The following is a 22,009-nucleotide window of genomic DNA, read 5'->3' as shown; positions in this document are numbered from 1 at the left end:
TGAAAAGTACTTTAAGGTGTATATAAGCGCTAACCATGAATTTCTACTGTTTGATCTATTGTGGCTTGTTAATATACCACTGGAAGCATCTTGTTATCTATTTGATAAGTGCAAAAAGAAAAGCAAAATGATTTTGTCAGAAATTTAGGGCTGTCCTGTCTGCACTTCCTGTGTTATCTCAATAGTTTAGCAAATCACCCTGAGAGGGCTGCCACCATCCAGAACACAAAATGCTGTGCATTCTCAGACCACAACAGGACTTAGAATCTGAGTAGGTTTCTGGCACATCGGCAGGTATTATTCTGTGCTTGCAAGGTCTTTAAGTGCTCTTGCACAGAGAGTATCCATTCAGATATGTTCAAAACATTTCCAACCTCAGATTATTGAGGGAACGGAGTTCTACTCTGTACCTGATGGGGGCAGCAGTACCAAGAAGATGACTAATATTAAGGGGTTGCATGCTCATTTAATTTATACACTATGGGTACAGTAGAAGCATGGCATATTCAGTATTAATAAAATAATGAACAACTGTGATGCCTAAAATTAAACTCAACCAGGTACTAACTTTTTAAAATCTCTCTATAAATACTGGGCCAACCTTGACAAATGCAGGCTTCCCAGCACATTCGTGCTGCATGGAATTCTTTGAGGAGTGAACTGAGCATACTTTCTTTCTTCAGCCCCCTTGGGAGCCCCCCTATATGTGCTCTCAATAGTAAAGCCTATCCTGCTGTGGTAGCCATGATGAATATGCAGCCCAATTTCAGGGTATACGTAGGAACAGTTGTATCTACTTGCTGTCAGTTTTTACCCTAGGCCGGGTTCACACTGCTGTGACTTCAAAGTGGCACGACTTTGAATCTGACATTTCTGCGTGACTTTGTGACGTGCATACAACTTCTTTAACAAAAGTTAATGCCAGTCGTATTGAAGTCACAACAAACGTAGTGCAAGAACCCTTTTCTAAGTCGGCGAGACTTGAGTCGCATGGTTTTAAACAGTTCCATAGCTGTTCATGGGGCACGACTTGTCATGTGACTTTGAACTTTCAAGTTGCATGACAAGTTGCGGCAGTGTGAACCAGGGCTACCTGGCTATATATATGTTGTAGTGAAGCACCAACTGCAGCATTGTAGTAAAACAAGGCTACTGCTTAGTGGGGCAGGGTGGCAGACAATCATGTACAGAAAATGTATGAAATGTCTTCTATAGTTGTCATTTATAATGCAGAGTAGCTCCACTAAACCTGCCAGTATATATCTACATGTTAGAAAAGAACAGTACAGTGTAATTGTCCTTCCAGACCTATCCTCAAGTATTACAAAAGCTGGTCATATTTTAGTGCAATAGTGTGCCTATACAATTCATACACATTTTGACCAATCAGGTTGGCACAAACTACATAGCTGGTATATTTTCTTCTACTGTCCAAACTGAGTGGCAATAGTAGCAGTGCCTGTTTTTCACAACTCTTCACAGAATAACGCATTAAATAGGCTCCCACTGGAAACTGTGAAAAATCATGTACTGCTAGTGTTACCCCAAGAGCATTTTAGAAGACTTAGTGTTAAAGCTGCACTTAAGGTAGATATAGAAGACACATATTAATGCCGCACTGCATTCAACAGTACATCATTCGATGTCGTTTTTCAAATGTAACCCATGTACCATAATTTGGCTTGGTATTAGCCTCTGGCAATCCCCTATACAGAAGCACTCAGACTGGGAGTGGGTAGAACTGAACTGGGAGCCAATCACATGTGCTGCATGCAAATGTACAGGCAACAAACATGCTAATAGGAATAGAGAACAGAGTGAACAGTGGGATGACCCCATAATTCTGCTGCTGCACTTTCACTGTCCAGTCAGCAAGCTGGAAAAAAAAGGGAGGACACCACTGCATTTCTTAATGGTAAATTATCTAATTCACCTAGCTGTGCGAGGAGGCTGTGAAAATCTCAGGACTGGATGGACAGAGATGCAAATCCATTGGTAGGAAAACTTTGCCCTTATATGTATAGCACATACCTTATATGTTTGAATAAAGCTAGACAAAAATTACAAACTGAATTCAGCCAGCTTGGGAATTTACTTTGTCTGCTGTTTTAGCGTATAGTGTGCAGCAGCCATGTTTATAACTCATAATAGGTAAGGCCTGAAAACTCATTTTAACTAGCACTATAGCTGTATTACCTTGAATAAAGATGTTCACTTCTTTTTATTTATGTGTATTTTTCTTACACATATTTCAACCAAAGGGATAATGGCACTTTTCCTGAACTTACTTCCAAACATCTCTAAATAATTAACGTGCAAAGCAAAATTGCAAGTTCATTTGGCAGATGCAATCAAATTGCACTCTTATATGGCTATTCAGAGTAGAAGTTTGGTATAGGTGACAAGTGATATTAGAAACAAGAAATCTGCATTGTAAAATGGAGCAGCCTTGTACAGGAGAGCATCACAACTGTCCGCCTCTCCATACTTATCTTTACTGCCCATGGCTAGAACTATTATAGCATTCACAAACATTCTTACAGTCTAAGAGATCTGTGTTGTAAACTCTGGTATGCAACCAGTGAAACTTTTTTTTAAGATAAGTTTTATTCCTTCAAAATATAAGAACGCTGTCTCTTACCTACCTTACATAAATAATGCAATGCAGCTCCATGCAACACCTTCAGGGGACAGTGGGGAAAACTATTAGTGAGACAGCTGAAGACATCTGCAAAAGTTTACATAGGCCTAAAGTGACTAAAGGGAACAATACTTAAAGCTTACGATTTACACATTTTCCCTACTTATTCTTGCTGCATGATTAATGCTTGTATTTATGTGTTCCTATGAGGCCTCCCCGTCTTCACAATCTGTAGTAAAAGGAGTGGAAACGTTGGTAGGTTAATGGCCACCCAGTAGGCTGGAGAGGAATCCTGAAGGCTTTTTGCTCTCAGATTCCTGGCTTGATGAGTGCCCTGCTTCCTCTTCTATTTCCTCCAGTTCTGACTGGTCCAAAAGTTCAAAGTCATCAGCTTCCTCAGTGTCAGTATCCTCAATGGAAGTGGGAGCAGGAGTTTGTGAGGAGAGAAAGACGGACTGTAACTGGTCAGTGATGGCTGCTGAAACAGCTGCGGTGATGACCTCACTAGCCACACCGCTTACTAAATTATATGGCTGCTCACTGCCCAAAAGCAATGACAATGGTGTTACTGAGCTTTTTTCAGCTTGTGCTTTTTGACTATCTTTGTGTCTGCTCTTTGGAATGACAGGTAGACCTATGCTCGAATCTTCATCATTGGATTGGGAGCCATTCTCAAGAGAAGGGAATTCAGCCAGGCCACTGGTGAAACCTTCCTCCTGGTCACTTGGCCGATCCAGATCTGTATTTAGAAAAGAAAAAAGGTTATTCAAGAGTGGAACTAAAATGTACTTTACAAGCAAAAACTACAGTTTAAAGCCTGGTACACACTATTGTACTAACAATCCAATGTTAGTATAGCGATCTTCCCAACTTAGCTATTATGTTCTGACAGAGGAATGCCCCCCCCCCCCCCCCACCAGAACATCCTGGTCATTGGCTGATGCCTGAGAGCGCTAATCAGATGTTGATTGGCAGACCTTTTTCGGTCACACTGCCGTACACACAGGCCAATATGCAGCCTGGTATTCGGCCCGTGTGTTCTAGGCTTAGATTAATCCTGGATCAAACTTTAGCTTAACAACTTCAAGACCACCCATCGCATATTTACTGCGGCAGGGCGGCTCTACTGCAGGAAATAACATACCTGTATGTTGTTTCATGCAATAGATACTGTGGGCCCGCTGCACAGAGGGGGAACCAATGCGGCCACCCACGATCACTTCACAGAGAGGCAGAACGGTGATATGCCTATGTGAAAAAGGCAGATCCCATACTGACAGGGGAGAACATGGAGTTTGTCTGTACCTAGTAATCAGGAACAGTGATCTCTGTGTTCTTCCTGTCAGTATTTCCCCCACACAGTAAGAAAGCACAAACAGGGAACACATTTAACCCTTTGATCACCCCTGTTAACCCCTTCCCTGCCAGTGTCATTCATACAGTGATTAGTGCTTTTTTTTTTTTAGCACTGATTACTGTATTGGTGTCACTGGCCCTCAAAAAGTGTCACTTAGGGTCAGATTTGTCCACTGCAATCCTGCTTAAAAAAAAAAAAAAAAAAAATAAAATCGCTGTTTACTGACATTACCAGTAAAAACAATATTAAAAAAAAAAAAGTCCATAAATCTATAGTTTGTAGACGCTTTAATTTTTGCGCATACGAATCAATATACGCTTATTGGGATTTCTTTTACCAAAAATATTTAGAAGAATACATGTTAGCTTAAATTGATGAAGAAATTAGTTTTTTTATATATTTTTTTGGATATGTGTTATAGCATAAACTAAAAAATATAATTTTTAAAAAAAAGTTGTCAATATTTTTTTGTTTATAGCGCAAAAAATAAAAACCGCATAGGTGATCAAATACCACCAAAAAAAAAGCTCTATTTGTGGAAAAAAAGGACATCAATTTTATTTGGGTACAGCATCGCACGCCCGTGCAATTGTCAGTTAAAATAACAGTGCCGTATAGCAAAAATAGCCTGGTTATTAAGGGGGTAAATCCTCTCCGGGGCTGAGGCTGTTAAACAAAGGCTGCATTAGCATTTGTTTTTAGGCTTTTTTTTTTTTTAACCTTCGTTTTCACCTGGTCATCTGGCCAGTAACACACTTCCTGTCTTAGGGTGTCTCCACTCTGGATAGAAGAGCCATCTTTGGACAGCAGCAATATTAATCTGGGGATAGGGTAATGTTAGATGGACTAGCAGACTAAAGGCCCGTACACACGGTCAGACTTTTTGACAACAAACATGCAAATTAGCTGTTTTGGAGCAACATCCTGCTGTGTGTACGCTCCATCGGACAAACTTTTTCTGTTTTCATCGGACTTTTGTTGGCTGTGCGAACGGACAAACTTTCTGGCAACAAAAGTCCGATGGAGCAAAGTCCGACCGTGTGTACGCAAAAGCATCGGACTTTTGTACAAGGTACAAACACGCATGCTCAGAACCAATGCAAAAGATCAGACTACAATACAGAAGTTGACCAAAGGTGGCGCTGGAGTCATTGAACGTCCTCTTTTGAAGCAGCGTCAGTACGTTGTGACGTCATTACGTTCGTGTTTGTTGTCAAAAAGTCCGACCGTGTGTATGCAATACAAACTTGTGGACCACGCCCTTTGTACAAAAGTCCACAGAAAAGTTTGTACAAAGTCCGACCGTGTGTATGAGGCGTTAGATGGACTTCACTAACAAGTTAAAGCTGATGAGAGCTTTTCATTGGAAAATGCGGCCGTGTGTATGCTCCATTGAAATTTAGCTGGCCGAATTCCCGCCAGCAAAAATTTGATAGCATGTTCTCAATTTTCCTGATGGAAAAACTTTCTATCGGAAATCCCGATTGCGTGTATGCAATTCCGACGCACAAAAACTCACGCATGCTCAGATAAAACTACGAGATGGAAGCTATTGGCTACTGGGTATTGAACGTCCTTTTTCTAGTCCTTTCATATGTGTTGTACGTCACCGCATTCTTGTCGGTCGTAATTAGGGGCGGGGGGTTGGGGTGATCAAAGGAGGAAAAATTCCAGTAATCCCACAGCCAGCACAAGGGACACATCGAATTGACTTTGATGTCCAAGCCCCACATTGTCAATAGCTTATGTAATCAACAATCACGGCTTGACAAATCTTCATAATCCAACACTTCCAGGAGTGTCAGACCCATGGTCCTCAGCTGCACTCAGTGGTTCCTCCCCCTTAGGTCACTCAGTAATGATGCAGGGGTTGGAGGAAGGAACCCAATACCATCCATGAATTGAAAAGTTACAGATTGCGGATATGTTTTGTCAATATTTTACAAAACATACGTTCAAATAAGCAACATAAGAGACACAGACTATGTTCAGTTATTATGCAACCAAATATGGTAATTAAAATCACAAGTGCTCAGATACTGCTTACTACATACAAGGGGAGATTTACTAAAACTGAAGCACCTATATTCTGGTGCAGCTGTAAATGGTAGCCAATCAGCTTCTAAGTTCAGCTTGTTTAATTAAGCTATGACTATGAAACCCCATGGCAGATTGGTTTCTATGCAGAGCTGCATCAGATTTTGCACTTTCCAGTTTTAATAAATCCACTCCAATATGGTCTCTGTCCTTGGTTTGCTGCAAGTATTTTGTAGAGTTGCATGATTCTGGATAAAATGAGAATCACGATTTTTTGGTTTAGAATAAAGATCATGATTCTCGGTGTAACATCATCTTTCACATTATACAAATAAATTGCGCTAACTTTACTGTTTAGTAAAATATTGCAACGATCGCCATTTTTTTCTCTAGGTATATGTATATTATATATAAATAAATAAAAAAAATGATGTTTGGGGGTTCCAAGTGATTTTCTAGCAAAAAATTATCATTTTAACTTGGAAGCAACAAGTGTCAGAAAAAGGCTTATGCCGCGTACACACGATCAAACAATCCGGTGGAAAAGTCCGGCAAACTCAAGTCCGCCAAACAATCCCCCCGTGTGTAGCCTCCGGCATACTTTTTTAACCCGACAGTACGGCGGACTTAGAATTTCGGTTTGCACAACAATCTGCCCGCCGTACTCGCATTTCGGTGGACAATCCGGCCGTGTGTATGCCAGTCCGCCGTACTTTTGAAATGAGCGGACTTTTCCCGCCCAGAGAAAAGTCCGCTCATTTCGAGCGGGTCTCCAGGTAGGCGGGGCCCGCGAAGGAGACGTCGCTGGCCCCGCCGCCTGGTATGGACTTAAAGGGGAACCCCAACGCCGAAAAAAATCGGCGTGGGGGTCCCCCCCAAGTCCACAACAGACCCTTGTCCGAGCACGCTACCCGGCCGGCCAGGAAAGGGGGGCGAGCGAGTGCCCCCCCCATCCTTAGCCGTACCAGGCCGCGTGCCCTCAACATGGGGGGTGCCTTGGGGAAGGGGGGGGGCGCGCGGCCCCCCCCACCCCAAAGCACCTTGTCCCCATGTTGATGAGGACAAGGGCCTCTTCCCGACAACCCTGGCCGTTGGTTGTCGGGGTCTGCGGGCGGGGGGCTTATCGGAATCCGGGAGCCCCCTTTAATAAGGGGGCCCCCGGATACCGGCCCCCCACCCTATGTGAATGAGTATGGGGTACAATGTACCCCTACCCATTCACCTGTAAAATAAAAGTACAAAAAAAAACACAACACACGACATAAAATACTTTATTGCACAGCTCCGGGGGTCTTCCGTCTTCGGGGGTCTTCTCGCCGGACTCCTCCACTATCTTCTTGTAGCTCTTTTGCTAGCGGAGGAGTCCGGCTTTCTTCCTCGCCGCCGGCCTCTTCTCCCGACTTCGGGGGTCTTGTCCCCCTCTTCGGTTCTTCTGCCGGGCCACCGCGCCTTCTTATAGCTCTTTTACAGGCGGTGGCCCGGTCTTCTGTCGCCTCTGCCGCCTTCCGTTCTTCTTCATCTTCTCCTTCTTCTCCTGGAGATGTTGACTCGACGCTCTCTCCGGCCACAATGCCAGGGACGCGCTGCGCGGCCACTTATATAGGGGCAAGGAGCGGTGTCACATGGCTTTATGTCACATGGGTTGGTCACATGGGTTGATGTCCCATGGGGACTGTGACATCGTAAGGGGGCGGGGTCACCATGTGACACCAACCCATGTGACATAAAGCCATGTGACACCGCCCCTTGTCCCTATATAAGTGGCCGCGCAGCGCGTCCCTGGCATTGTGGCCGGAGAGAGCGTCGAGTCAACATCTCCAGGAGAAGAAGGAGAAGAAGAAGAAGAAGAACGGAAGGCGGCAGCGGCGACAGAAGACCGGGCCACCGCCTGTAAAAGAGCTATAAGAAGGCGCGGTGGCCCGGCAGAAGAACCGAAGAGGGGGACAAGACCCCCGAAGTCGGGAGAAGAGGCCGGCGGCGAGGAAGAAAGCCGGACTCCTCCGCTAGCAAAAGAGCTACAAGAAGATAGCGGAGGAGTCCGGCGAGACGACCCCCGAAGACGGAAGACCCCCGGAGCTGTGCAATAAAGTATTTTATCTCGTGTGTTGTGTTTTTTTTGTACTTTTATTTTACAGGTGAATGGGTAGGGGTACATTGTACCCCATACTCATTCACATAGGGTGGGGGGCCGGTATCCGGAGGCCCCCTTATTAAAGGGGGCTCCCGGATTCCGATAAGCCCCCCGCCCGCAGACCCCGACAACCAACGGCCAGGGTTGTCGGGAAGAGGCCCTTGTCCTCATCAACATGGGGACAAGGTGCTTTGGGGTGGGGGGGCCGCGCGGCCCCCCCTTCCCCAAGGCACCCCCCATGTTGAGGGCACGCGGCCTGGTACGGCTCAGGAGGGGGGGGCACTCGCACGGGTAGCGTGCTCGGACAAGGGTCTGTTGTGGACTTGGGGGGGGCCCCCACGCCGATTTTTTTCGGCGTTGGGGTTCGCCTTTAAGTCCATACCAGGCGGCGGGGCCAGCGACGTCTCCTTCGCGGGCCCCGCCTACCTGGAGACGCGCTCGAAATGAGCGGACTTTCCTCCGCGTGTGTGGGCGAGTCCGTTAATTTCGAAAGTACGACGGACTTAGTACGGCGGCCTTAGTACGCCGTATTAGTCCGCTGAAAAAGTGGCATGTGTGGGCAAGTAGCCCGTTCGAAAATTCCGACGGACAGTTTGGCGGACGTCCGCCAGACTAAGTACGTCGGACAGACGGCTACGTGTGTACGCGGCTTTAGTCTTTAAGTGGTTAAACTGCCCTCATTCGCAGACCGAAGTTCATCCCTTTAAATTAAAAGAACCAAATGAAACAATGTTTCTTTTTATCTCTCAGCGCTGAGCGATGTTGTGATAAAAACTTTGCTGGTTGCCTTTTTTTTGACAGCTCTGAGTAGAGAACGATTCTGCACATTTTACATGAATCGTGGAAATGCCGAATTGAGATTGTGAGGGGGGGTTGAATCAAGATCGCAAATTTTTAACAATTAATCATGGAGCTTTAGTATATTGCAACATCGATTGAGCCATACCATCGGATGTATCAGTCTGTGGAGTGTAGCCTTCTGAAAGGTTAAAGGTTCCATTTTCTGTCCATGACAACTCTGATGGTTCTGTGTCAGAAATTGACAGCTCCTTAACCAATGTTCCTGGAGTGATCTACATGAAAAGACAGGCAACGATAGGGTTATCTAAGGTTTCAGCCTGTTGCATTAACTGGCATTATCACAGTAATGTGGGAATTTTTCCTCACTGATTCACAAGAAATAGTTACCTATTATGGAAAACAGAGCTGTGTACACAAAGGATACATGCCTAAAAGGTCTTTAATCTTGTTTTAAATTGCAATATGCCTCGTTTACAATTAGGCGTCAGTTCACATGAAAAAGTACAGCATGCGTCTTGCAACACTGTACACCACAACGCGCCACATTATTGAATAGAACTGAAAAAAAAAAGTTTACAGTGTGATGCAGTGTTTTCAGCACCTTTGTGCCACTCCCTCCATAGCGCACACCAGCAGCTGCTTTCTAAAGCCCCATACACACTATCAGTTTTTCTGCTGAGTTTTTCCTTCAGATTTAGCAAAACCATATAATATGAGGTCAAACCTTAGGAGTTTCAATGTGTATGCAAACAGATAGGGCCTTGTACTACATGGTTTTGGTAAACCTGAAGGAAAAAATCAGCAGAAAATCTGATAGTGTGTATGGGGCTTTATGCAGCCCTGAAAAGTAGCCTGATCTGTATTACTTCTTCTTTTTGACCAGATTAAATAGTCTTGTTTGGCCCCATTTCTGAGTTTAATGATACCCAGTCTCATTTTGCTATTTCCTCTTTGCCATGGGTGTCAGGGACCCGCCTACTGTAGTCCCCTGGACTATGCGAAGGAACATCACCACAGTTTATTCATCAACGTGTGTATATCTTGGTGCAGGGTGAGTGCTTTAAGCTAAAGTTTAACTTAAAAAAATAAAATAAAAATTATATATATATATACACACACACACATATACACATACATGCATACACACACACACACACACACACATACAGGACTCAAAATGTCAAGTCCTGAGCTACTAGCCAGGCCTTAAGAGTTACTCGCCATCAGCTGTCCCACCCAAACCCTACCCTACCCGCCCCTAAACACGCCCTTGTAAATTCTCTCATGAAATGACACTGTTAAATGTTTTATGCAGAATTAAGTCACACAAATAATTATTAACAACTTTAACAATATTAACATAAAGCATCAGACTCCAAGGTTCCCCTTTACATCACAGTCCACAAAGTTGTCCCTTACTTCAGAGTCTGCAATATTCCCCCTAACATTATGGTCTGCAGCATTTCCCTTTACACCAGAGTCCCCACTTACATTAGAGCCTGCTCTCTGCAGCATTTCTCTTTACATCAGAGTTCCTCCTTATGCCCAAATCCTATTCAGTCCTTTAGTTGTGGGTAGATGTGCCAACTGACATCTACCCAGCACCGGAGGGGCAGGAGACTGTCCCGAGCGGGACTGAAGATCAACTTCAAGTATACTGTACAGTGTATGGCCATCTTACAGGAGATTGTACAATCAGATTGGACAGCGTACGGCCATCTGCAATTAGTTTGGACAGTGTTTGGCCACCTGCTCTCTCTCCTCCTGTCAGCATGCAGCCTGATATTGTTCTGCAGATGTGGAACTACAAGTCCCAGCACTCTACATTCAGGTAGGGGGTAGAAGCACAGCTCCCGCAGACGATATTGGTGAACTACAAATTCCCAACATGCCTTGGCACTGCTCTGCACGCAGGGCCCTCTGGGACTTCCCAGCCGGTCTTACCCTCTGGTGGTAAGGACAGCTGTACCACCGCCGTCCAATCTATGCTCCCCGCCTCCGCTGTACTCTGCCTCCTCCAAGCACGCTGGCTGGCACACTGTCCAGGAATCTGAGGTGGCAGCCGACGCTCATGTTATACCTACAAACTTGGGCCCCCGTGTTCCCATGTCCCCGGTCTGGCCTGGCTGCCCCTGCTGTAGCCTGTAGTTCATAACAGGCACCGCCGCCATGACATCACCATCCACAAGCCCGGCTGCCTGCCCACCATCTGAGCCCAGACTGGTCTTGGAACTGCGCCTGCGCAGTTCCAAAGTCTACCCATATTTTTTACAGGCAGCAGTCGTCCGCAATGGACGTTTGGCAACCCTGCTTCATGCTCACTCTCAACTTAAATCCACTCACCAAATGTGAGCAGGCGAGTGGAAATTTTGAGGACTGTGTGTGTGTGTGTGTGTGTGTATGTGTGTGTATGTGTGTGTGTATATATATATATATATATATATATATATATATACAGTGGTGTGAAAAAGTGTTTGCCCCCTTCCTCATTTCCTGTTCCTTTGCATGTTTGTCACACTTAAGTGTTTCGGAACATCAAACCAATTTAAACAATAGTCAAGGACAACACAAGTAAACACAAAATGCAATTTGTAAATGAAGGTGTTTATTATTAAAGGTGAAAAAAAATCCAAACCATCATGGCCCTGTGTGAAAAAGTGATTGCCCCCCTTGTTAAAACATACTATAACTGTGGTTGTCCACACCTGAGTTCAATTTCTCTAGCCACACCCAGGCCTGATTATTGCCACACCTGTTCACAATCAAGGCATCACTTAAATAGGAGCTGCTTGACACAGTAAGGTCCACCAGAAGATCCTTAAAAGCTACACATCATGCCGAGACCCAAAGAAATTCAGGAACAATTGAGAAAGAAAGTAATTGAGATCTATCAGTCTGGAAAGGGTTATAAAGCCATTTCCAAAGCTTTGGGAATCCAGCGAACCACAGTGAGAGCCATTATCCACAAATGGCGAAGACATGGAACAGTGGTGAACCTTCCCAGGAGTGGCCGGCCGCCCAAAATTACCCCAAGAGCGCAGCGACGACTCATCCAAGAGGTCACAAAAGACCCCACAACAACGTCCAAGGAACTGCAGGCCTCACTTGCCTCAGTTAAGGTCAGCGTTCATGCCTCCACCATCAGGAAAAGACTGGGCAAAAATGGCCTGCATGGCAGAGTTCCAAGGAGAAAACCACTGCTGAGCAAAAAGAACATCAAAGCTCGTCTCAATTTCTCCACAACCCATCTTGATGATCCCCAAGACTTTTGGGACAACATTCTGTGGACCGATGAGACAAAAGTGGAACTCTTTGGAAGGTGTGTGTCCAAGTATATCTGGCGTAGAAGGAACACTGCATTTCATAAAAAGAACATTATACCAACAGTAAAATATGGTGGTGGTAGTGTGATGGTCTGGGGCTGTTTTGCTGCTTCAGGACCTGGAAGACTTGCCGTGATAAAAGGAACTATGAATTCTGCTGTCTACCAAGAGATCCTGAAGGAGAATGTCCGACCATCTGTTCGTGTACTCAAGCTGAAACGAACTTGGGTTCTGCAGCAGGACAATGATCCTAAACACACCAGCAAGTCCACCACCGAATGGCTGAAGAAAAACAAAATGAAGACTTTGGAGTGGCCTAGCCAAAGTCCTGACCTGAATCCTATTGAGATGTTGTGGTATGACCTTAAAAAGGCCGTTCATGCTCGAAAACCCTCTAATGTAACTGAATTAGGACAATTCTGCAAAGATGAGTGGGCCAAAATTCCTCCAGGACGCTGTAAAAGCCTCATTGCACGTTATTGCAAACGCTTGGTTGCAGTTGTTGCTGCTAAGGGTGGCCCAACCAGTTATTAGGTTTAGGGGGCAATCACTTTTTCACACAGGGCCATGATGGTTTGGATTTTTTTTCACCTTTAATAATAAACACCTTCATTTACAAATTGCATTTTGTGTTTACTTGTGTTGTCCTTGACTATTGTTTAAATTGGTTTGATGTTCCGAAACACTTAAGTGTGACAAACATGCAAAGGAACAGGAAATGAGGAAGGGGGCAAACACTTTTTCACACCACTGTATATATATATATATATATACACACATACACATATCCCTACAACCCTACAGTCACATCATTTAGGAAGTACTATATGTCCCACATTATCCAGGCAGCTGAATCCTGGAAAAATCTTCACTTGAGGGATGCTTGTTTTAAGGTGAACATATGATATGTAAAGCCTGAATTTTCATCACGCGAATAATTCTAGTCACACACTACTGAACTCTGTATACTACCATAAATACGACTGACCCCTGGACGCTGCTCTACATACAGCTGACCCCTGGACACTGCTCTACATACAGCTGACCCCTGGACACTGCTCTACATACAGCTGACCCCTGGACACTGCTCTACATACAGCTGACCCCTGGACACTGCTCTACATACAGCTGACCCCTGGACACTGCTCTACATACCACTCAGAACTCAACCCAGCCAGTCAGGCCACAGTCAGACAGAAAACTGGTTGAGCAAATCAGCCTGCAGTACCAGTTTTTCTGCCCTTACGATGATCTTCTGCATCAGACTTGGGGTGACCAATTACTCGCCAGACATTAAACAATTGTAAATAATAATGTCAAAGAAATTCTGTGAACAAAGAGCACGTGCAATAAACAATTAGTGACTTATATATTAAAAGATGCAAAGTGAAATCATAAAAATATTAGTTGTGTAATAAACATAAACTATATTAAATTAAAAGTCCATAACTAAATATTAAATTAACTCCATGAAACAAATATGTATGCGCTCTTCATGGAAATCACACACACCGATGATATGAAGTTGAAAATGTATCCCCAATTGACTGGTAAGTGAACTAAACTTCCCCACTCACCAAAAGATGTTGACCCTCATGATCGTATGATAAGAGAGGTCAGACGAGCTTATGACTCTGTGACTAAGGACTCCCCAGGACAGGCTCCGATCAAAGTTTCCTTGCTGCGGTCCATAATTCAAGGGTTAACCTTTTAGCAATCAAAAAGAAAAGGGGCTCCTCATATAGTTTATCTCTTTATTCAAAACTTTTTATCAATTACGAATGCCGAACAGGAATAAATCCTCGTTGTAACAAGCATTGAGGCACCAGTAAAACTCACAAAGGCTAAAAGAGGCTCAGGTATAATGCTGCGTATCACCTAGAGCCTTACACAAGGCACCTGTGGCCTAACTTTACAATGATACGCAGCATTATACCTGAACCTCTTTTAGCCTAATTTAACAAGTTAGGAGGCACGTGTGGTGTGTAAGGCTCTAGGTGATACGTAGCATTATACCTTATCCTCTTTTAGCCTTGTAAGTTTTACCTAATGCCCAATGCTTGTTACAATGAGGATTTATTCCTGTTTGCCATAATTGCTAAAAAGTTTTAAATAAAGAGGAAAAAACTTTTTTACGCTATGAGGATTGCTACGAGGTTAATCCTTGGATTATAGACCGCAGCAAGGAAACTTTGATTGGAGCCTTGGTCACGGCAACCGCTTAAGCTCGCCTGACCTCTTATCGTACGATAATGAGAGTCAACATCTTTTGGTGAGTAGGGAACTTTACTTCACTTACCAGTCGATTGGGGACACTTTTTCAATTTACTAGCATCAATGTGTGGGATTTCAATGAAGAGCACATACACATTTGTTTCAAGGAGTTCATTTAATATTAGATATATAAGTCACTCATTGTTTATTGCACGCGTTGTTTGTGCACGGGATTTCTTTGACATTATTATTCATTATCAAATCACACGATTTAAGACTTACTTTAGATATTTATTGTCAAGGTGTGAGTGTTTATTTTTTCACTTATTAAACAATTGTGCATGAAAGTGAATGCCAAGTTTCTCACTGAAGCAAACTTTTACGGTGGACTAAGCTTATATTTTTACAGTGACAGTTTTTAAACTATATTTTCTGTTTTCGTTATGTTGTTTTTTTATAAGGGCCTTGCTAATAGCTGCACCCTGACGGTGATATTTGATCTCTTCCATGTTGTTCGGGTAGATCTCCATCTCTCAAAGGTTGCCTACCTCTGCCCTACTATATGCAGAATTTACAAAACTGTCTTTAGCTATAGTTACATGTCAATAATCATCATACAAGCAACTGCCAAATTGATACATTTATTCTAAACATGTTATTTACCTGAGGATATAATGCAGACAAATCTACTTCACTGTTTTCTTCTGGAAACTTTTCAAGTTTTTCTGTAGGGAAAAAAAAAAAAAGAAATATTTGGTTATTATCTGCATATGGTTAGCATTGTCTACATTATTCCAATCACATTTGCAGGAAATTAATTGTTGTATGCAAACACCATAAGGGAGAAGACTGCATTTGATGAGTATGTGCTCCTGGTTTAGCGAAGGATATTGAGCATTTTATCCTGCGAAAACAACTAATCTTCATATATTCTTTATTGCACCAGCATGCATATTCAGAAACTGTAGATGTATTTTCAATGTGACATTTCTGTCATCCCAACTTTTATACCCCAAGCTTACTAAAACATTTGGAAAAGGCAGTTCCAAAAGATTAAACTGACCATGTACATTTTCATGTACATAACAGATAAAACTAAAATACAATCTTTAAAGCAGTTGTATAGTCTTTTTTTTTTTACCTACAGGTAGGCCTATAATAAGGCTTACCTGTAGGTAAAAAAAAATCTCCTAAATCTGTATGGTTTAGGAGATATTCCCCTCGCAATGACTGCCGCTTTAATTTGAATGAATTTCTTTGACCAAAATGCTAAGATATACTACTTCACACTAAAGGACTCGCTTATATTGCTACTCCCCTTCCTGCTATAAACACAGTGGCCTGCATTTTTCAGTCCTTTCATAAAATGAAGCTCACGGTGTGGAGCGTACTATGCCCTACTTTGTTTTTCTGTTTAAGGTGGAATTCCAGGCTATACCCAACTAGTGCTAAAAATGCTCCCTCCCCTTCTTAACACCTATGCTGACTCACCTATGTAAGAAAGATGTAAGCTGCATCTTCTAATGATAACAGGGAGTGCCCACAATGGATGGGCCACAGCAAGCTATGGGTGATGTCACCACTTCCTAGCATTACCAGCCATTGTTGGGCACTCTCCCCTCTCCCCCTGCAGCCTCTGCTGGCTGACACAGGGAAGATCACATAACCGGACCAGAGATGCCTGAAAATAGGTAAGTATATATACATCTTTCTTAAACAAGTTAGTCAGCATAGGTGTAAAGAGGGGGAGGGAGGAAGCAATTTTAGGATTATTTCGGTATAACCTGGAATTCTACTTCTATCACAGTGGAAAGAACTCCATGATTGAAACAAACTTTGAAATCATGTCTGTGCTCTCCTTTTGCCTTTGCTTTCTCATTCATCTTAATATGCTCCACTTGGTTTGGGGTGTCAAAGCCAGTGGAACACTAAGCACATTTACAGAGCACATTGCTATTGTTTAAAAAATGTGCAGTGCAGTCCATGTGTATTATGAGCACTTAGTGCCCAGGTACAGATGTTAATCTCTGAGCCCACAGTACCCAGCTTATGTAGGTTAACCCCAGCACTTAGCACCCAATGTCTGTGCTATGACCTCTCAAAATCTATTCTTCTACTAATGTGCATTTACCCCGCAGCTGCCAGTTGTCAGCATGTGTAATATCCCTTCAATGCCTAGCAAATGTTTGTTAAACCCATCAGTGCACCATAACAAATGTCAGTCGCATCTCCACTGACTCTGGTTTAGCCCTGGTTCACACTGATGTGATGCAGGAAACTAACAAGATTCAATGATTTTCCCTGCATCGCACTGCACGGCGTCCATGCAATCTGCTGTGAGTGTCAATGTTTAAGGAACAGATTGCAACTGCCAGAATCGCATCGCATGGGTGTGAACATCCATGCAATGTGGTTCAGGTGCAGGAAAAAAAAAGGGTCCTGCACCATTTTGGTGCGGATGCAATGTGATTTGAGCCATACAAAATGTATGGCTCAAGTCACACCGCATGGACATTGCATGTGATGTGTACAGGAATGCTGTGTGATTTCTGTAAAAACGAAAATCCAGACAAACAGACCAGAGGCCAAATGAAAGGTCAAAAAGAAAAATTAAATGTAGCTGTGGCCGCTGCTGTCCAAAACTCAGACAAATGAGGACAGAAGATATAATCAAAAGGGTGAACAGCGCTGATCAGCAGACATAAATAGGACCCTCAGAGGCAAAGTAAAAACTTTTTATTATTGTTCAAAAAAATAATAAAATGTTCACCAAGGCATACAGCAGTCAATTGGTGGTCATGCAGAGACTTGGATTAAAAAACTGACAGTGCCTGGAGGCTGTAGCCGCATGAATGACACAAGGGCTTAGGGAAACCCAGTACAAAGCCCTTGGACAAAGAACACAGGAGCACAGCTGGTGGGGGTCCAGGACCGTAAGGCCAGGGGTCCAATAAAGGGGGAACCAAACTGCAGGCTCAGGAACTGTTGGGGCCAGTATACAGTGGCCACTCGCACTGTGTACGAAGCCAAGAAGTGATGTCGCAGCCTGGTGGAAGTCAGCCAAGGGAATCCGAAGAGTATGGGCAAACCCTGCTGTTGGGGCCAATTAGGAACTGCTGATGCCAAGGGAGCAAAAGAGTCACACATGGCCTAAGCCCCTGTGTTATCCATGCGGCTCCAGCCTCCAGGTACTGTCAGTTTTTTAATCCAATTGATACATGACCATCAATTGACTGCTGTATGCCTTGGTGAACATTTTATTATGATTTTTTTTTTAACAATAATAAAAAGTTTTTACTTTGCCTCTGAGGGTCCTATTTATATCTGTTGATCAGCGGTGTAATTTTGTTGTGTGAAACACATGTAGTGTTTTGCACGCACCAGTGTGAACCTAGGTTCAGTGGAAATTTAAACAATCCTTGGCAAGATGGCCCTGGTCCCCAGCACTACCATCCATTGTTCCTGTACTCCATGACACAGTGCCTGCTACAAACACTCCTATTTAAGTAACCTTTACCATCATCTATCCATTTCACAGTGCTGCTAACATGATACTTGCTACCTCCACTGTACCAGAATAACCAGTTCAATTTTAGCAGAACTCTATCCTGGACACTGAATTTAACCTCTGTCCCCCCTATGTAAACTGTCCAAGTGAAGAGCTGAGCTCCTATGCTGCAGTGCTTTAATTACTCAGGTATGTGAATAGTTGCCAAATGCATTATGAGGCATCCTCCATCCCTGTTATTCACCTGCATGTGCATATTTTTCAGTGCGTTTGTCAACAGTTACTGAAAGATCACTAACCAAAATTTAAGTAGTCAAAGGATTACCTGTCCTTCTCTTTGTCATACTCTCCACACATTTCTCCTACACATAGTGCCCACTGTTATAATAAGGGGCGTCTTTAATATTAATTGGACCCTGGGCAAACATTTTCTTGGACCCCAATGCAATTTCACTCTCCATCCCAAGCACACCTTTAAACACCACCCCCCCCAAACACATCTCTCTACATCCAGCACAATCCTATACCCCCCCCCCAAACACATCTTCATACCTCTAGAAGACCTCTGCACCCCCTAGCACCCATCTGTACCCCAGCATTCTTCTATATCCACCAGCACCCCCCCAAACACACACCACTGCATGCCCTAGTGCACCTTTGTACCCCCAACACAACTTCTTACCCCCAGCAATTCTCTGCTGTATTGCCACCCTGTACCCCTCCAAACCCTCTCCACATCTCTGTGCCTCTAGAATGCCTATGAACCCCCTACAAGTCTCTGTACCTCCACTATGCCTCTCCCCCCAGTACATATATGTACTCCCCCAGGACATCTCTGCACCCCTACACACCTCTGTACCCCAGTATACCTCTACACCCCCCAGTACTTCTATGTACTACCCCAGCACATCTCTGCACCCCCCTGTACCCCTTCATACCCTCTGCACATCTCTGTACCTCTAGAACATCTCTGTACCCCGTGCAAGCCTCTGTGCTCCCAATGTGACGATTGCATCCCCCCTTTCCCTCCCAGTACATCTCTGCTCCCACAACCCCCCAAACACACACACATATTTGTAATCTGTTTAATACTACATGGCCATGTACCCTGTCTCAGGCTACTGTGGCTTCTCTGGTGGCGGTGGACGTACACAGAGAGAGGAAGCCACACAGAACCTCAGTTAGCTGGGTCACTAGTGTTGATGATATTGATGCCCTGAACCTCTCCCTTCACCTCCGGCAGCTTTTGGTATGCAGTGGATTAGGCACTCAGGAGGCGCACCTATGCTGAGAAAGCACCAGCTACAGTTAACTAACTGAGCACCTCTCTACTCCACGTGTATACTGAAAACTGCCATTGGTGTAGAGAGAGGTTTTAGGCAGCACAACTGTCCATTATCATCAACACTAGTGACCCCCTGATATAGAGTGTACTCCTGCTGCCACCAGAGAAGCCACAGAGCTGTCAACCAAAGCTGCAGAGGAAGGGTTCTGGAACTGCAGCTGCCCATCAGATCATCATATACTAGTGAGCCCAAACGCTGCAATTCCGGGACAAAGCCATCGCGGGACAATGAAAGCAAAAAGGGGCATGTATGTTATTTGCGGGCAGGGCAGGCTCAAGGGGCAGCTGCTTTGGACCCACAACAATGATTTGGCCCAGGGCAGCTGCCCCTTTTGCCCCAAGTTAAAGACAGCCCTGGTTATAATTTCAACAAGTCTCTTCTGCACATACTGCCCCATCATACTTTAGGACTCCTATGCTGCACATACTAGTCACTGTCATACCCTCTGCATTCCTTTCCAGCAGAGATTCCCCCCTGTAATACCCTCTATACTTTTTTCTTGCACACAAATCCCCCCCGTAATACTTTCTGTACTCTTCTTCTGAACATACTGCCTGCTGTCAAACACTGCACATTCTCCTACTGCATAAACTATCCTCCTGCATACTCTCCACGCTCCTTTCCTGTACATATTTTCTCCCATCATACAATCATAATTCTTTTTTCTACATACTGCTCACTGTTATACCCTACTGCATACTGGGTTGATTTACTAAAACTGGAGACTGCTAAATATGGTGCAGCTCTGTATAGAAACCAATCAGCTTCCAAGCTGTTTTTTTTTTTTAATCAAAGCTTAATTGAACAAACTGAAATTAGAAGCTGATTGGTTACCGTGCAGAGCTGCACCAGATTTTGGACTCTCCAGTTTTAGTAAATAAACTCTATTGTCTGCTGTCATACCTTTGCATGCTTCCTACGCATACTGCCTACTGTCATACCCATTTGTACTTTTGTTCTGCACATATTGGCCACTAGGAATTAAGGCTGAGCTCAGGCGTGTTCGCATGCTCCATGTGCAGAGCCCGCCAGGGAGTCAGCGCAGAGCTGCACTAATCACAGGCAGTGAGACATTGCCCTGATGCGTCGCTGCAGAGATCGGGCAATGTCTCACTGCCTGTGATTAGCGCAGCTCTGCGCCGACTTCCTGACGGGCTCTGCACGTGGAGCATGCAAACGCACTGGAGCTCATCCCTAATAGGGATGAGCTTGGGCTCAGTCCACACCCATGTTTGGCCAAACCCAGAAGCTGTCAGTGCTGACCCAATCAACCTCGGTTGAAGCAATCCCTGCCCTGCAGCTGCATGCATACAAAGGTGGGGATGCTTTTGACACCAATGGCCTTCAAAAAGCTCAGAGAATGCCCAGCTAAGGAAGATTGGGACAGCACAGACAGCTTCCTTCCAGGTTATGCTGAACAGAGTGTACTCTGTTCAGAGTGTACTCTGGTTTGGATCGAACCCAAGTGCCGCTCTATTTGCCAATGTCATACCTTCGCATTCCTCTCCTGCATGAACTGACCACCAAGGCACCTCTTTAGCATTGTTTGTTTTATGTCCAGCCTTTTCAGTTTGATGTGAATATGTTACCCCCGAGAATGAAGGAGGTTTTATTATCAACAGAGCAAGCATCACAATAGTTTTGTAAAAATTAAAGTTGTGATAATGAAGTCATATAAAAAGAGAAGGTTGTATCTAGAGTTGGCAGAGCTGGAGAGGAGTAATTTCTCTATAAATAGTTGTAAGCTGCATCAGACAATAGAGGCTGTCTCCACTCTTCTGTTCAGTACAGTGTAATGCAGACTACTCTGAGGTTATTTATTGAGATCCAAAAGAAAGAATTTACTTACTAGACCTGGCTTTCATCCACTGGCTGATATAGGACTGCAGCCCAAAATCCAGCTTCTGCAGAACTGGCTTCAGCTTGCTGTATGCTTTCTGTCCAATTTCATTGCATTTTAACAATGGGCACAAGAAGGCACACAATACTGTATTGAACACAGAATGAAAAAAAAACTCAGAATGGCATTTTAACCAATTTCGTTAGCTAACATCCAAGTTTACTTTATTTAGAAATGTGATATTCAGTGCATCAACCCAAAACATAAATGTTATAATCCAGCTGGAGCTGCAGAAACACCAACAAATAAGTGGAACAAATGAAAGTCTAAAATGTATTTTTGGTGCTGAAGACTTTCCAAATATTCTGGCATCACTCCAACTGCTTAATAAGAACTGTTATAAAATATACTAAAGCATTTCACATGAGGCATATTTGCAAAAGAAAAGGATTTGCCATCAGATTCCATGTACATTGGTCCAGTTTAAAAAGTACATTCACCAAGTAAAAAAACATTTACCATATTCACCAACATTTCTTCTTTAACAGGAAGGAGGTTACTCTAGCACAGGGGTAGGCAAGCTTAAAGAGGCTGAGATCTACTTGAACAACATGAGAGAAGTCAAAGATCACCAGGCACAGTGTTGCCTCCTCACACCTGATTTACACCTCTAATTGCCATACCCAATCATGGGTTTAAACTGCAGCACATCAGCGTGAAAGCAGCCCCATATTATTATGCCTGGTGTATTGGTTCACATTGACCTGAAGATCTCTTCTTTCCTGCTGCTGGCACCACTCTGAAGACCACT

General features: G+C 43.9%; 1 protein-coding gene across 2 annotated transcripts in view; it reads right to left on the bottom strand.

Moving 5' to 3' along the window:
• Nucleotides 1-446: 446 nt before the first annotated feature.
• Nucleotides 447-22,009, bottom strand: part of RETREG1 (reticulophagy regulator 1) — a 214,595-nt gene continuing 193,032 nt past the window's right edge. For both annotated transcript variants that reach the window (XM_077492018.1, XM_077492019.1), the window contains 4 exons: nucleotides 21,208-21,345; nucleotides 15,168-15,229; nucleotides 9,113-9,239; nucleotides 447-3,380 (listed from right to left, as the gene is read on the bottom strand). In XM_077492018.1, the coding sequence (XP_077348144.1) occupies nucleotides 2,902-3,380; nucleotides 9,113-9,239; nucleotides 15,168-15,229; nucleotides 21,208-21,345 (806 nt within the window). In that variant the 3' untranslated portion in view covers nucleotides 447-2,901. The remainder of the gene's footprint in view (nucleotides 3,381-9,112; nucleotides 9,240-15,167; nucleotides 15,230-21,207; nucleotides 21,346-22,009) is intronic.

Source organism: Lithobates pipiens, unplaced genomic scaffold (genome assembly GCF_037356315.1).
Source record: "Lithobates pipiens isolate NorthernLeopardFrog02 unplaced genomic scaffold, aLitPip1_a1.2 Scaffold_19, whole genome shotgun sequence".
NCBI lineage: Eukaryota > Metazoa > Chordata > Amphibia > Anura > Ranidae > Lithobates > Lithobates pipiens.
Note: the sequence above shows the minus strand (reverse complement) of the source record. Positions and strands in the feature narration are given on the sequence as shown.